Raw genomic sequence first — 17,104 nt, 5'->3', positions numbered from 1 at the left:
AGGGTGGAGGCCGGGGGGGCTGACAGTGACAGGAAGGTGGATGTTAACCTCTTTGAACAATGTCTTCAGACCTGAGACGCAGAGCCTTGGAGGCTGTCACGGTAAGCCACATGGCTCAAGATTGGTTTGTCAAGAGAAGAAGCTGCATTTATTACAGATACATTTATTACCAACAGCCCAGGTTTTTTTTAGAAGTATTTTTTGTTCACTTGTAACCTGCAGTATATAGGCTTAATCATTTTTTAATTGCATCTTACTATTTGCCACAAGGTGGCACTGTTTCACTATCTAAACCTCTTTAGACTGCAGTCGCTTGATTCTCCAAGGGAAATAAATTTAGGGTTTCATTACAAAAAGCTATATATCCATTTTTGGAAAAATCTTGGTACCCAAAATTCATCTGTCAATATTTGAAGACAGGTAATCCCATCACAAGAGCATAAGACTTAAGTATCGTATCTGTAAGACTTATAGTCTTACAAAGACTGATTCTATTAACAATGAACCATAATGTGGTCTACTTTAATGTCAGAAATCTTATTGGAAAATGGTATCGCAATCTTAATTATTTTTCAAATATTGTATTATCAGCAGTCTGTTGCGCATTTGATGTGGACTGTGCATGCAAGGTTTTAACTCATAAATTTTATGGAATCACTCAGCCCCAGGCACATTGATGCGGTTGTTGTTTTGCAAGTAATAAGTGTCTTGTTGCGTGTGTGTGTGAGTGTGTGTGCACACACGTGTGTTTGTGTTTTTTTGTGTTTGACAGCTGTGTTGTCTCATAAACAGGAAGGATGTGTCTTCTCTGTGTAGAGACATCAAAATAGATAGCGGGAGTAAGTGTGTGTGTGTGTGTGTGTGTGTGTGTGTGTGTGTGTGTGTGCGTATGTGAGCGAGAGAGCGAGATCAACTGCACAGATAAGAACTGAGAGCTTTCCAGTTAGATCTTGCCTTTCAGATGTTTCTCTGAGCCAGCTGTAACACAGCCACACCCAAAACAACCCCAGCACCACTGACTAAGATCAACAGTTTGTCATTTTTATTTTAACCCAAATCCCAGCATCTTTTAAAAGGCCTTTTGTTTACCTTTTGCTTCATTGGTATTATAAATAAGAATTGTTTTTAACTGACCGGGGTAAACAAAGGTCAGGCAAAAGACAGTGATATATGTGAGAATGCATGTGTTCACATGATGGAGTGTCCAAATATGTGTTTGACTGATTAGAACTATGCAGCTTAACTGAGTACACACACACACACACACACACACACAGAGTTGATTCAGTATCCAGGCAACACCACTGACCATCTCCTGATGAAATGCCGACAAGACCCACTCCTAATCAGCCAATCAGATTCAATGTGTATCAGCTTGGTCTCGGGAGCCAGTCAGCATTGATTAATTACTCATTAGTTCATTGAAATATACTAATGGAGTAACTTAGGTTTAGGTAAATGTAATTTGTGAGTGGATAGAAACTAGCAGAATATTTATGATGTATGGAAGAAAGAACAGCAGTTGTTCACAAGCTAATATTAGACATATGATCTATCAATGAATGTAAGACTAACCTATTTTTCTGCTCCTCTTTAGCTTATAGCACCTGTCAGTGTGGTTACATGGTCAAATGGCTTTGGACTATAAATCTTGATGACCCAGTATGACTCTCTCTTCTCATGGGCTGATTTTAGGCATTTTTATGGCATACTGTAACAGTTAGCCAGTTCTAAATTCAATCAGTGCAGTTAGTGGTTTCCATGGAACTAGTCCTTACAAAAGTAATAGATTACTATGTATATTATCTTTTTTTTTTCTTTCATCTTTAGTTAGCCTATTGTTTTTAGTTACACTCTGTCATACATTGAGTAATTGCTATGCTAGATCATTTACTGTGTTAGGGTTAGAATATGGAAGTGATTATGTGAAGATACTGACCAACTGGATGTATATGTGTGTCGTTATGTAGGCTATCTGTGTATCTGTGTGCTTGTGTGGTTGCCTAAAGTAGAATGCAGTACAAAATCACAGGACTGTACATGCCTGTGTCTACCATGTGGAATTTAACATTTGAGTGGAAAAAAGAAACTCATCTTAAAAGGGCATGGGCTTGCGATAGAGCAAAGCTCCAGGCCGAGCTGCACAGATCTGCTCATATAAGCAAATGACTGTCTACATGTGTTAATACTGTTAGATTAAATGCTCTGCCTCCCGTCATCTCAAGTGCTCTTCTCTTTGATGATGGAACATTGCTCCAAAGGCCTATCTAGTGCCATGAGTGTCGGTGTGTATCTGTGCGTGTCCAAGACCGGGCTACTGCAACACTGCTTTATTGACACACGGACACATAACACACACACACACCAGTCTCTGAGGTGTTGTTTGAAGTCCCTGGGACATCAGGGATGTAACGAATGGATGGATGCTGTGAGTGTGTGCGCACGCTTGGACACTTAAACATGTGTTTAAGTAAGAATGTGTTCTTGCATCCATTTTTTATCCTATATTTGCCCAGGGTAATGCTTGTTTTTTTTCCAGCGGGACCCTGCCACTGCTGGCCACTGAAGCAGTTGGGGATTAAGTGCCTTGCTAAACGGAAAAAACAACAATAGTTGTCGAAGGAGGGGAGAGCGTTGCTTATTCACTTTATTTCACTTTCACTACATTTTCCCAGCTAGTCCGGGGATTTGAACCGGTGACCTCCTGGACACAAGCTTGCTTCTCTACCCTCTAGGCTAGTGCCGCCCCCACATGTATGTACAGTATAAGGTGAGGTGTTGGTTTATATGGCATGTGAACATAATGCGTCTCTCTCCCCTCAGGGCGGTCGGTTCCGCGGTCTGACCATGGGCTTCCCTCCTCTCCCACAACGCTCCTCAGCCCGACGCTCCTTTGGACGCTCCAAACGCCTCAGCCTGGCCCGCTCCCTGGACGACCTGGAGGTAGGATCGTATACACGCATACATGCACACATGCAATCATACACGCATACACACACACACACACACACACACACACACACATATAGGAACACAACAACCTGGCAACTAGAGCATCCCAGTAACTTGAAAGTTATTGGGATGCTCGGCGTAGTCTGACCACAGTGTTATTGTCACATTTGAGCCACACGTGCACCATCCATCTCTAATAATAGCTGCTCACCGCACATCATACATCCTCACATGACACGTGAAGCGCCGAGCCCTTCTCTCACATCACCTTGGTAACATACACACAGTCATGTGGACAGAGCCTGCCTATACAGAGCGCCATAACAGCAGAGTGAATATTTCATTTGTCATATCTGTGAGTTATGGGCTACTAGGGTTATAGGGTTATAGGTTTGGGTTAAGGTTGCCACACAGCTTTGATAGTTGGGGATTGCTTGACATTAAGGTTGACTGAGGTTACTATTGCATGTATGTAGCCATACATCTAGTCATAGAAGTTCCACATTTTCTGCTGAGTGCATGCAGTATTGCTGCATTTTTGCGCGACTTGATTGGAAAATTGAACTTTTGTTCTCTTAGCTGCAAGGAATGACCTGGCAACGAGTCATTTGAGAGACATGGGTTTCGCCTAACAATATGCCTATTTAGTTCAACAGAAAGATACTGGATGGGGATTGCTGTCATGGTTACTACTGTAAATGGACTTTGTTTATCAATGTAACTGAAGGAATGGCTTGCACAAGGATATAATCATCTCAATTATGTTGGGATTAGAAAGAAAGAGAAATACATCACATTCCATTTTCTGCATTGTTTTTTCCCCCAACATTTTTCTATCTTAAGAGAAAAAAAAGAGTTGATTGTCAAACTGACTACTGGCTAATGTATTACAGTGAGATGCTACTGTGATTCTGAGACACATACTGTTTATTATTCTGTAAATGTGTGTGTGTGAAGGTCGGAGAGACCGAGGCAGGGTCTTGCTGTCTTTAAGGACAATGTATAGCAGTTGTGTTTGTCTCCTCTGTCCTCTGTGCTGTGATAGAGATCAGGGGAAAGCTAAATGTTTCCGCCGTTTAGTGGCTACCGGGGCACACAGGGAGCAGATAAGCAGATTCCACACTGTCGCTTCAGTAGTGATGATGGGGGGCTGGTGTGTTTGTGGAATGGAATGAGGCTGGAATCCAGAAATAAAGTTGTATTGTATTATGTAACCTACTGTATTTGGACTGATTGATTTGGAGTGTTTTAGAGTGATTTGGACACGGGAAACTAGCAATTTTGGAATAATAGTTAATGCTGCTATATGTAGTTTTTAGTTGGACAAAGAATTCTTCTCAATCAATTGCTTTCCTCGAAAAGGAAAAATGAATTCCTAGAAGATTGGTTGGAGCTCAAAATTAGCTGTTCTACTGTCACACCACATTTACCACTGAACAAAACATCCCCAGGCTGCTTGTTCATTCAGTGATAATTACTTTATATTAATAACATGGTTATAATTAATTTGGGGATTATTTTTGACTTATTATATAACTATATAACTATATAACTATATATATATATATACTATTTTTACTTCACTCAAAACTGACATATTGCAGTGCTGATCTTCATGTCATACTGTAGTATCAGCTGGATAGGTATGCTGAGTTAAAAAAAAAAACACAACATATCCTCCTCCGCCTCATATTCATTTTCTTTTAATCAGGACACAGACAAAAACAGCAAGGATGCAATAGATGAAAATATTGGTGCATTTTTAACAGACATTGGAATGTTCCACCATTTTGTGTGTGCGTTCCATACAGCGGGTGGACGTTGCTCTGTCCCACTGCCAGACCATCCCATGGCAGGGAGCTCCCTTCTTTTTTCGCCTCTGACCCCCTCCTCCCCCTCCCCCCTCTATTCTACCTTTTTCTTCCGGTCGTTAGGCCTCTTTCTCTTGCTGCACATGCGGTAATGTCCACAAACAGAGAGGGCTTTGTGTGTGGGGGGTGGAGGGTTGGGGGTGGGGATGGTGAGGAGGAGAGAGAGATGGTGATGTGGGGTGCGGGGGGGGGGGGGTTGTGGAATGGGTGGAAGTGTTACTCTGCACTTCTAATGAGCTCTGATGAGCAATGAACTGACATTCCACTCGTTAGTGAGGCTTCAACACACAAAAACATGCATATACACATATACATAGACACACACACACACGCGCACACACACACATACGAACATGCATGCATGCACATACACATACACACTAATTGCAGCCCCGAGTCAATAATGTACATGGACACATAAGTATACTATAATTATCTCTTGCAATCAGCGTACACACACACACACACACACAGACTCAGGCACACACACAAAACACACACATTAACAGACACAGTCAGAGATGCACACTGTTCTCAGCCATCTTGTTAGCTGCTCTCTTCTCAGATGCCATTTTAGCTGCTTCACTCCACCAGCTTTAAGACTTCACGCTTTAGGTCAAGTGTGTTTGTGTGTGTGTGTGTGTGTGTGTGTGTGTGTGTGTGTGTGTGTATGTGTGTGTATGTATTGCAGAGCTTGAGGCTTGCCGTTTGTCTTGTGATAGATCTGATTTGTAGAGCTTGACCATGACACACAATCGCAGACACACACACGCACACACAATGTCTTATGACAGCACTAAGGAAGGAAGTCAGACTGTACACTGTACATCTGCTGCCCCAGTTGTGCGTGTGTGTGTGTGTGTGTGTGTGTGTGTGTATGTGTATGTGTGTGTGTTTGCCAGAGAAATTCTCGGGTTGGATTTATGTTGTCTGGAGAACTTAAGAAGAAGAGAAGAATTTAATCATATCAATTACCAGTCCATGCATGCATGCTCACAAGGGATGTTAAACATTATGCAGTAAGTTTGTTTTAAAATAATGAGGTTTAAAACTATTGAAAGCTATTTGAGAACAAGAGGACACAGTCAACAGGAGGGGAAAGACCTGCCTCTCATGCAAAAGGCTGAATTGGCCATGTGAAAGGACGCTGACGCACACACACACACACACACACACACACACACACACACACACACACACAAACGATGCTCTAGTGGGCCCAGAAGTGTAAATACCAATGGCAAGGAGGGAATTGTGAAGGCCACTATGCAGGGAAGAAGTTTTCATCAATCATTTATTGTGTTCAGAGTGCTAAGAGTGTTTTCAATAATTATATCACATACATATCGTCGCTGTTGGGTGAAACTAATAAAAACGGCTTTCTTTTTAGCTTGACCATCATGCATTTTTTAGTTTATCCAATTGGGCTTTGAAAGACTTTCAAAAATCCAAGGCTCATTGGAAGTTAAAACATAAAATTCACCAAATTGGAGTTAGGTTAAGTTTTCGCATGACAACAATGATATGCATCACGGGGTGATTCCTACCAATTGAGAAGCAAATGTGTGTCCTCTTTGAAATTTCCTCGTCTCCCCACCCCACACATTCCCACCGGGCAAACTTTCTATTCTTGTGTGAATAAACTACTTAGACTACAAAGTGACCCTGGCCAGTGGACAGTTTGTCAAGTGAAGTTCTCATCTTTATTAGCCTATTTGTCTTCCTCCAACCTTTAAAATCAGTTACTGAAAACATAGTGAATGTACTCGTTCATTCAGTTATGAAGTGTTAATTAGAAACTTAAGCTACATGAGGGAGAAACAATCACTAAGGAACAATCCCTTGCCTTCAGACCACAAAATGGCCAGTGGACAGATGATGTTTTAATGGTGTTTTCAGACTCTGACTGTCACGCAGTGGTGAGCTTCAGCATGATCTTTTGCAGAATCAAGGCTGATTCCAACTAAAGACAGAATGGTTTCAATTTACTCAGAAGCTAAAACTGTTTTGCACATGATAACCCAGGGGCTAAACTGCATACAGATCTTATAGATTTTAAATCTAGGTCTCGAAGTAAACAATAAAGCACTCTCTGCACAGCATAGAAACACTTACAAATAAACACATGCCACTACACAGTAATACAACATGATTTAGTTCAGTTTGTGTTGCACATTTACATTTTACATTTTAGTCATTTAGCTGATGCTCTCATCCAGAGCGACTTAACAATGCGTAGAATCAGCTCAAGTTCCTAGATCACCAAAATTATGAGCAACGAATAATAGGAAGTGTAAGCGTCAAGGTCACAGAGCCCTGACCCTTGCACTGTTCCTGTGACCACAGCATGATTATGGAAGAGAGAAGTTAAGAGAAATAAGATCCAGGGACCTAGACATGTACAATATAAATCTTCCATGAAAGCGTTTGGCTCTACAACCGACCAGGTGCAGTTTCCCTTTGACTGCAGATATTCTTTCGATTTTGCTGCTGGCCAAAACATTCCTGACAATAACTTTCATTATTTTCACCTGCCAAAGCCTGCCAATTATAAACGAACTTACCTGTATATCAGCTATATTATCAATATAACAATATAGATGTGAGCGTGTGTGTGTGTGTATCTTTGTTTGTGTGTGTGCAAGTGTGTGTGCGTGACTTTTCCGAATGTTAATTGATTTAGAGTCATAATGTTGTCTTCTTCTCCATTGAGGCAAATACAGAGTCTCTTTCTCCTGGTCCATGGGGAATGGTGGGAACTCTCAACTGATCACACACACAAACACAAATCACTGCACTGATCTCAAAAAGACATGTGCCTGAAATTTTCCACAGCTCAACTCACCTTAAAGCAATATTTTATTTGGATAGAACATTTTCAATTTTTCAAGATGCACGCATGTCTGTGGAAGTTCAGGAGGAGTCATCCAGCAATATCTGCCCTGGCTGTCACCCCAAATAGCTGTCAGTGTCACTAATTTAAAACAAGCAAAATTAACATTCTTGCCCTGATGAGTCTTTAGGGTCGAAATCTGTTGGTGCTAAGCCATGACAATAAAGGCATTTTAGATTCAAAGCTTTAAGCCTCTTCCCTCCTTGTTTGATTTAGTGTACCTTGGACTTTGTGTGTACAGCTCAAGAGTTTACTTTCTTTTCACTGGAGGTTCTCATTCTCAGTGCTAATATCTCAGTTGTTTTATACAGATCTTGGTCCTGTTTCCAATGGGAACCTATGGACCTAAGGACTTTACTTTTTTCTTAATCCGCACCAAGTTTTGCTTCTGTAAGCAAAATTAGTTCTTGAGAAGTTAGGTAGTTGAAACTGAGGTGTTGTGTACAGGTCCTGAGAACAGCCAGTTTTGGTGGCCATTCATGAACCTGATAAAAATGTAAATATTCTACCTGTATCTATGTATGTATATGCATGTGTTGAAAACCTGTCTAAATATATTATCAGTATTAAAGCTGAGATAATGTCTGCAGTCACCTGTCCTGGGTGTTTTCCTGCCTTTCCCTGATGTCTGTAGTTGTCCATAGCTGCTACTTCCATGGTTTTGTGAAATTGGGACCTAAATATCTTTCTAAAATAAGTTCAAAACAGTTTCCAAAGCTGTTAACTGTGCCACAATATCGTATTGTGAAAATATTGTTTGTTCGGGTTGAATTTGGCTGCCTCCTGTACATTGCCATCTGCGAAATCCTTGCTGAGTCATTTATCAGTGCTCAACGTGAGTGAGGTGGTGCTTCACCCAGCGTCCTCTCCCCCGGGCAAAGCAGAGGACTTGGGGTGTTTGTGTGTATGTGTGTGTGTGTGCGTGTGCATGTGCGCATGTGTGTGTGCGTGTCACTCTGTGTCGAGGCATGTTGAAGAATGCAGACACTTCTACAGTTCGGCTAAAGTCTTCTGTAGACTGCTTTACCGTCACCACAGATCTCATTCCTAGCTATCTACTGGATTGTCTCACTGTCTCTCCCTCTCTCTGAATCTCTGTTTCTTTTCATGCATGTTTGTCTCTCTTTCATGCATGTTTGTCTCTCTTTCTCTCTCTTTCTCACTCTTTCTCACTCTGTCTGTCTCCCTCCTTCTCTCTCTTTCTCTTTGTTTCTGTTTCTCTGTCACTATTACTCTCTCGCTCTGTCTCTCAATCCTCTGGGGAAGATCAATGCTAAATGCTGCCACCGCTCAGTCCATCCATTTCTTCATCTTTTGCCTCTTTTGCCCCTCTTCCCCCTCCATCAAGGATTCCAGTTTACTCTCCAAACGGATGCGTGGGGCATACTAAGTAGATGACAGAACAGCACTGAGGGTAACACATTCACTCAGCATTGATTTTATGTGTGTGCGTGGGTGCGTGTGTGTTCCTTAATGGCAGGGGTCTCCCCTCTGTAGCCGTGCCTCCGCATTTGTCTGTGTGTGTGTGTGTGTGTGTGTGTGTGTTTCTCAGACCACGGCAGTGTGGGTGGAATAGAAATTATACAGGGGTGGGTAGAAAAACAGAGAAAGAGGAGGGGGAGAGCAGAGAGGCAGGGCAAAGGGAGAAGATAGAGAGGGAAGAGGAGGGGGGATAAGGGAGGTGGAGAGCGAGAGGCAAGGGGAATCAAGCGACAGCGACGCTCTGTAGCAGTTTGGAGCCTTCAAAGCCATCAAGCTTTCACGCTTTCTCTTTCCACGCCACGCACACACACACATTCAGCGGCTGATGACAATGTGTCCTGAGGGGAGCTTTCACATGCAGTGCTGAGGATTACTTGTCTCTTCCTTCATGGAGCCGCAAACTTTGAGCGTGGATTCTGAAACCGCCACTGAAGGAGTGAGTAACGAGCTTGCTGTGTGTGTGTGTGTGTGTGTGTGTGTGCGTGCGCCCTCTTTCTACACGCGATGCCTGTGTGGTCATGTAGTGGAATGTTGTGGTCAACCAGATCTGCGCTGATCACTCCCTTGCCTCATACTGTCACATACTGCATGCAGGCTGCGTTATACGATCGTGACTAATTGTATTAGACCAATTCTGCTGGAGCACATGCTATTAGTTCCAATACAAATGGATTTTCTTGTCAGCGTTGTGAAGCCTTATCAAGCCTTATCAAGCATTTGCTGCAGACTGTGAGGCTTTTACGAGTAATATGAGGCGTAATCAATCTGGCTAAAGATAACGGTTAATTTTACAGCCCTCTGCTCTTTTGATTGAGGTTCATGGGACAGTTGTTCAGAGGGTCTGTCAATCCATGGAAGTCATCCAATACATTTTTATTTCGGTTATGACAAGTTGAATGCACTGAAACTTTAGTTGCAAGGCCTATTTCTGGAATAATGGATCATGTGATCTGTGCCGGCCAATCGTCAGGCTCTTTTAGTCGCTGTTGAGTCGAAGGGAAACCTGTTGATGCTTTGGCTGTCTTCTGGTTCTGCCCATGAGATCAGCTGCATTATAGAACAACTGCAGCACACCAAGAGAGGGAAGAGTCTGTGATGTGTTTTTCTCTAAAAGCGTCTCTTTGAAGACGTCTGGCTTGAGTTCACGTGAATTGTGGAGTGTCCGATGTGATTATGTGGAACATCAGTTTTGAATGCCGGGCTATGCAAGTATCAGCCGTATGACCATATCAATTAGTTATGTCTAATCACATTGTGGCCTGGCTCAAATAGGAGTTGGAAATAAGTATTTCTTTTAATCTTCATCCCCACCCGTGCCAGACGGGTGGGGTTTACCACATCAGGACTTTTCAGATAGTGTCAGATAATTGGCCAGTCGCAGAACTGTGCATTAAATTGACTCTCAAATACTTTCCTGCCATTCTGTGTGGCACTGTGTGGTAAACTCCAGTCGTTTGGCACTTGATGAAGATTAAAAGCAATGAATGAAAGGATTTGCAAATGTTATTCGATCCCTTTTAATACAAACCAACACTACTGTGTGTGTGTGTGGGTGTGTGTGAGTGTGTGTGCGTGTGTGCTGGTCCCAGTGAGGTCTGCCCTCCACTGGTGGTCTATCTATCTATTTCCCTGCTGAGCAGAGATGAGAAACCTGCTAGCATGAGGTCATTAGTGCTCATGCCCATTATTGATCAATGAGGAGGCTAATCAACTAACTGATTAGCACTGATTCACTGTACTTTTTGATCAGTGGTAGAGTTAATGATGCTGACTGGGTTAAAAGGAAAGGATTTAAGAAAAACCAGATAGGTTGACTTGTTTGTGCTCTTCTTTACTCCTCACCTTGATGCTGACAGCAGAGGGCACTGTTGAGTTAGGTTGGATGTATGTGTGTGTGTGTGTGTGTGTGTGTGTGTGAGCAAGAGAGGGAGGAAGGGTTGGAGAGAGGAGAGAGAGAGAGAGAGAGAGAGAGCGAGAGAGGGAGGGAGGGTGGATAAACTCTTCCCTGCTGTAGAAATGATCTGTCATTTTTTAAATTCAAAGTGAACTAATGCTAAGTCTTCATTCTCTCTGACTCCATCTGTTATTTCTTTCCTGGTTAAAAGTAAAGCAAAACCGTCTCTTCTTTCTTCCTGCCTTTGTCTCTCCCACAGTCTCTCATTCAAAATCTGGCTTATCATTCCATCTATCTGTTCTCTGAAAGCTATGAACTTTTTAAATGTTCCTCATTCACAAGTCTTTTAATGCTATACTGTAGTTTGGAGAAGCGTAGTAATAATCATTCACAAAAGCATAAAACTGATTCCAAATCTCATCACATAGCTAAAAGATAAACTTCAAAGCAAAGGCAACAAATAGTAATTCAGCAATGTGCTTCTTTGTATTCTTTGTGCTTCAAACAGCATTCCAGGGCTCCTATTTTATTCCAAAAGCATAAATCTTATTCAGTGCTGAAGCTCTATCATAAACTTTTGGCATTCTGAGCTTTCAATTATCCTTCCTAAAATGATGTGGTGCAGCTTTCAAATATCTTGGAGCATCACCCCATTCCCCCCAAGTCAGAACATCCTGCTGAACTGAGCTGAGGGTTCAGCGCTCTTTTATCTTACGCTGATATATAGGCTAGGCAAAGCTAAGAAACAGTGTCGATGACATGATGGATGTGTGTGTGTGTGTGTGTATTTATGTGTGCATGCATGTGTAAAGCCCTGTAGTTGTACTGTCATTAGATACCTGCCAAAGAAAATATCTCATTTTATGTTGAACACACACACACGCACACAAGCACGCACGCACACACACACACACACACACACACACACACACACACACACACACACACACACACACATACACACACAGGGGAAACTGAGCTGCTTGTCTAGACCACAGGAATTAGGCTGGAGAGAGGGATGACACATGAGAAATCTCTTCTCTTCTCTTCTCTTCTCTTCTCTTCTCTTCTCTTCTCTTCTCTTCTCTTCTCTTCTTTCTCCTATGCACCCCCCACCTACCTCTCCTCGGGGTGTGTTTAGCCGACATTCAGTTTATGCTATCCCATTTGTCCAGTGTGGCGGCCCGGCTCTGCTGTCTTCCCCTCTGTTGATAGATAGATCATGGACCGGGCTTTGGCACAGGTACATAAAGTCCTTTCCCCTGCAAGCCTGTCAAAGACTGATGAGCTGTTTGGGAATTGAGGTCACACCTAGGAAAAGCCTAGACCGTTTTGAAATGGTTTTACAAGCATTTGAGGTATGTTTGGTGTAATTACACTAACCAAGCAAACATGAAAGTTTAAAGAATTAAGCACCCGTCTCACATGTTTTCTGTTTTTCTCAGGTCTGTAGAGCGTGAGGCTAAGCTGTTGCATGTTTTTGAATCTTTTGGGTGTCGCCACATCCTAAAAGGAAAGAGTTCTTAAAAAAGCACAGACAAAGGGCAACTTTTTAATAACTTTTATATGCTGTTTTGAAAACATTTACACTCGCCACAGTCTTTTGCCAGGTCCGCTTCAGGACTGAGTAATAAGCCTGGTTGTCATATAAGCCCAGTGAGAGAGTGAAGACAGAGGTGGAAACATTCATAACCACTTTGCTGTGGTTTTGACATTGTAAGGAAGAGAATAATAGAAATGCCTGGAACAAAAGGCTCTCTTTATGGAAAATCTCTCTCGCTTAAACACACACACACACACACACACACACACACACACACACACACACACACAAAATACAGTTTTCTCTGTGGTAACACAATATTATCAATACTTTTTTAGTTTGTCTGTGAAATAGAATATACGATGGGATGTACAGTATGTGGTGACTGGCCACCCAGATTTTGTCAATAAATGGTATAGAAAAAGAAAATATCTATGAATAACTGCATGATATGAGTCACACACACTCACACACACACACACACACACACACACACACACAGTCATTTATGTATTTGCCTACACCTACCAGTTTATGATTGAGTCATCACAGCCAGACAGAAGCATTAAAGTGCGAGACTGGAGGTGTGAGAGAAGTTTTCTTTTTTGCTAAAACAGGAAATTAGGGTCAGCTAAGTTTAGACTGAAAGCCATATGTACAAATTCAATTGCAGCCTTTGTGTGTGTGTGTGTGTGTGTATTGCAGTACCCAGCCCTGTCCTGTGAAGTGCCTTTGTTTGCTTCAACTGACCTTTTACCAAACCTGATGAAATTTCATTAATTCTAGTCTTATGAGGCGGACACATTAAGTCAATGCCATTAAAGATTAACCTCTCTTCCTCCTCTCCTCCTCTCATCTCCTTTTCTCCTCCTTTCCTCCCCTCCCTCAGCTCATAAAACTTGAAGCAATAAAGAGATTTAACTTCTTCTTTAATCACTGGAACACATTTGACACAGTTGAATGTGTTCATAGCTAAACCTGCTCCATAATGGACACAGTTTTGAAATGGAAAACAAATAAAATATGATTTTGAAAGGGGTGAGTAGAAGGAGGGAAGGAGGAGAGGTAAGGGCAGTGCTGTAATGTGATTGGCCGATCGACCTTTGTCCCCACCCCTTTTCGCTAACTGCTTCCTGATGGGGGCGTGTCACTATGGAAACGGAGCCGTGTGAGTCTGTGGGAGAATGGAACTTCCTAGTCAGTGGTCTGTCAGCTCTGTGTGTGAGGGAGTGTGTGTGTGTATGTGAGAGAAAGTGAGAGAGAGGGACAGAGAGGGACAGAGATTTGAGCATGGTATAGAATGTATTGCGAGAAATAGTAGTACATTACCGGTGAGATATATGTGTGCAGGTGTTTATTTATTTCTTAAAACTGTAGCAGATTTAGTTTTAGACTTGTTTAGTTAAGACAAATTGTAAGAGTGACCAGTGTGTGTGTATGTTTGAGTGTAACTGATGTGCTGAGGCATGGCTCCATCCAAGCCATCTGTGTGTATGAATATCCTGTCATAGTTAATTTCTGAAGAGGACATTAGGTGTGTGAGCGTGCCCGCATGTGTGTGTGTGTGTGTGTGTGTGTGTCAGGTATGTAGATTGAGCAGTCAGTGGTTTCCTCCTCTGTGAGAGGAGAGCAGGATGAGCCTGAGGAAGAGGCTCTCCTTCAAGCGGGTCTGGAACTTCAATACAGTGAGTAGTGCTCGTGCACACACACACACACACACACACACACACACCACACATCTATGCCTAGAACTTTTTACCAGGGGACGGTAGGGAGAGAGTCTACAGCTTACTGTACTTTTACTAGAGAGACGTGTGGGTGGAAAGAGAGAGTTTCCAATTTTTTTTTAAATTTGTTTTATTTATTTTTTGACTATTGCAGGAAACTTTTCAGCTACAGTGGATGTTGGATTAAAATATTCACTAGCTACTTTCAGTTTTTTCAGTGAGACTAAAGTGCTTTTTAATTATAGAACTGTCTGGTTGTTTATCTGCTAAAGTGCCAAGGCTGGTAGAGTGGAAAAACCTACCAGCCGCAACAAAAATTCACCAGCACTTTCCACTTTTCTGTACAGGTAATGACGAAAATGGGAGAGGGATGGAAGTTGGGGAAAGAGAGAATGTTATTCACTGCAAGCTACATTCCAGTGTTGTTCTGCTCACTGTTGTAGGGACAGATGGGAGAGAGAGGGCTATTACCTACAGCAAAGTACACATAGAGAAAGGGGAATCGATTACCTTCCCACCCTGCTAGAGGGAAAGCACTGGGGAGGAGGGAGGGGTGTGTGTGAGATGGATGAAAGACAAATGGAGATGGACAGAGAGAAAATAGGAAGGGGAGAGGATATGGGCTGTTTGAGAATAAACAGAGCACAAGGCAAAGTTGAAATGAACTGTTCTTTTTGTCTGGTGTTTTTAAGAAAGGGGGTAGGTAGTGGCGGGTGAGGGGGGGGGGGTCAGGTAAAGGAGAGAAAAGGAAAGAAAGAGCAACAAGAGCTGGAGACGGCTCCAGGCTGTTTCCTCTCCTCTCAAAGCCAGATGTGTTTCAGGGCCAGAGTGGGAGACGGAGAGAGAGAGAGAGAGAGAGAGAGAGAGAGAGAGAAAGAGAGAGACAGAAAGAAAAGAGAGAGAGGGACAGGGCTAGAGATTGAAACAAATGGAGGGTAAGAAGGAAAAGACAGAAAGAGCCGAGAGCTTTTCTTTTTCCTTGTCTCTCTGTGAGTCATATGGTTTGTACATCTCTCTGAGGGCTACTTGTGTGTGTGTGTGTGTGTGTGTGTGTGTGTGTGTGTGTGTGTGTGTGTGTGTGTGTGTTAAAGAGAGTGAGACACAAAAAAAAAACAGCTGAATAACAATGAAACAATACGCTGACTCAGTTTGCTATCTCCGTTCTTGTGAAATTAACTTTATTTAGTGTGTCATACTGGCAGGTGTGTCTATGTGAGTTTGTGTGTTTGTGTGTGTGTGTGTGTGTGTGTGTTCATGTGAGGCATTTGGATCAGATAGTATGGTGTTTATGTCTATTCCCTCATCTGCCTGTCTGACGGTGGCGTTTAAGGCCAGGAGCCAAGTCAAACAGACATTTGTCACCAGCTCCCAGCCACTGACTAACTAGGTTTCCATCTCCTGTATGGCTCTATTGTAGTGGAAAAGACTTTAGTTACATTCCATCCTTTGATGGAAGAGGGTTATTGAATTCCAGAATGCATCACAGGGATTCACTGTTCATTCCTGAATTCCACTGTCTGCACTGTGACGTCACAGAGGATTACAGAGGATACACATTTGAATTAGCAATGTAAATTGCATTTTTGAAAAAATTGGGGGAATTTGGGCTCCGATTATCTCATAAAAATTAATTGACAGTGGGTTTGCTGTTTATTTTTATGATTTTATGTAACTTAAATCATATTTCTTCTATAAAATTATATCTAAATTATATACTTTACATATAATTTAGATATAATTAATAATTTTACCAGTATTGTAAAGCATCTTCACTTGTGCTGAGACCTGCAGAGCCTCATTTGGCAACTTAACTGTCTTTTGGATTTATTCTAAACTAATCAGCTTCTCTCATCCTATCCTCTCAGAGTTAAGCTAAGCTGAAGCTAAGCGGTTTCATGGTTGCCAATCCTGGCAGAGTGACTCTGGTCTTCTCAATGGCAGCCACTATTCACCTCATATTCAAAAGTAAACATACAGGCACGCACACATCGAGACTGTTGGCGCAACAGCTTCCTCCTCAGCTGGAAGTGTGAGTGTGTGCAGTTGAGAAATCTGTGTAGTCAATTCTAAGCCACCTTTTAAGGAGAGCATGTACGTCAGTTGTTCAGTTATAGGTGTGGTCTCCTGTAGTGGTTAGTCACTGAAGTGTTTACAGGCACAGGAGCAGGCTCAGTAGACATGCTTGTAGTTCCCACATGGTCAGTGTTCTTCCGTATGTCAGTCATATTCCAGTTATTGACGCACACACACACACACACACACACACACATACACACACACACATACAGTTTAAAACGGAATCTCATTCCTTACCAAAGGTGGCAGTTACAGCTCTTGTGACGGAGCCAGGAATAAGTACAAACAGAGTTGTCTTTGTGTGTGTGTGTGTGTGTGTGTGTGTGTGCGCGCATGTGTGTGTGCACTCTTGTGTATTTGCATATGTTATCCCTGACAGCTTCTCCCATAGATAGACACATTTTATACTCACACTGCTAAGTGTTAGCAGTGCAGCTGCTCTGTGTCACATCCTATAACACAGAATGTCTTTTTCCAGGAATCATCGTACATGCACACACGCACACACACACACATAGAGGGGACATTTAGGAAACTTGAGATTGTTTAAGGAGACTTTTATTGCTTTTAAAGCATTAATATTATGATAACAGGGAGAAAGGACAGTTGTAAATTGTACCGTGTGTTTAGCCGTAGTTTGAACCCAGCACTCCTGACTCCATAACA

General features: G+C 42.3%; 1 protein-coding gene across 1 annotated transcript in view; it reads left to right on the top strand.

The window, feature by feature from the left end:
- Positions 1 to 17,104, top strand: part of rgs12b (regulator of G protein signaling 12b) — a 44,399-nt gene that overhangs the window by 4,457 nt on the left and 22,838 nt on the right. Inside the window, 1 exon segment of the mRNA XM_071529670.1 lies at positions 2,824 to 2,943. Coding sequence (XP_071385771.1) covers positions 2,824 to 2,943 — 120 coding nt within the window.

Source organism: Centroberyx affinis, unplaced genomic scaffold (genome assembly GCF_046629955.1).
Source record: "Centroberyx affinis isolate AG114_WGS23_722 - 3 ecotype Tasmania unplaced genomic scaffold, CSIRO-AGI_Caff_v1 ptg000127l_1, whole genome shotgun sequence".
NCBI lineage: Eukaryota > Metazoa > Chordata > Actinopteri > Beryciformes > Berycidae > Centroberyx > Centroberyx affinis.
The sequence above is the reverse complement of the archived record's forward strand: the minus strand, read 5'-3'. Positions and strand labels throughout refer to the sequence as shown.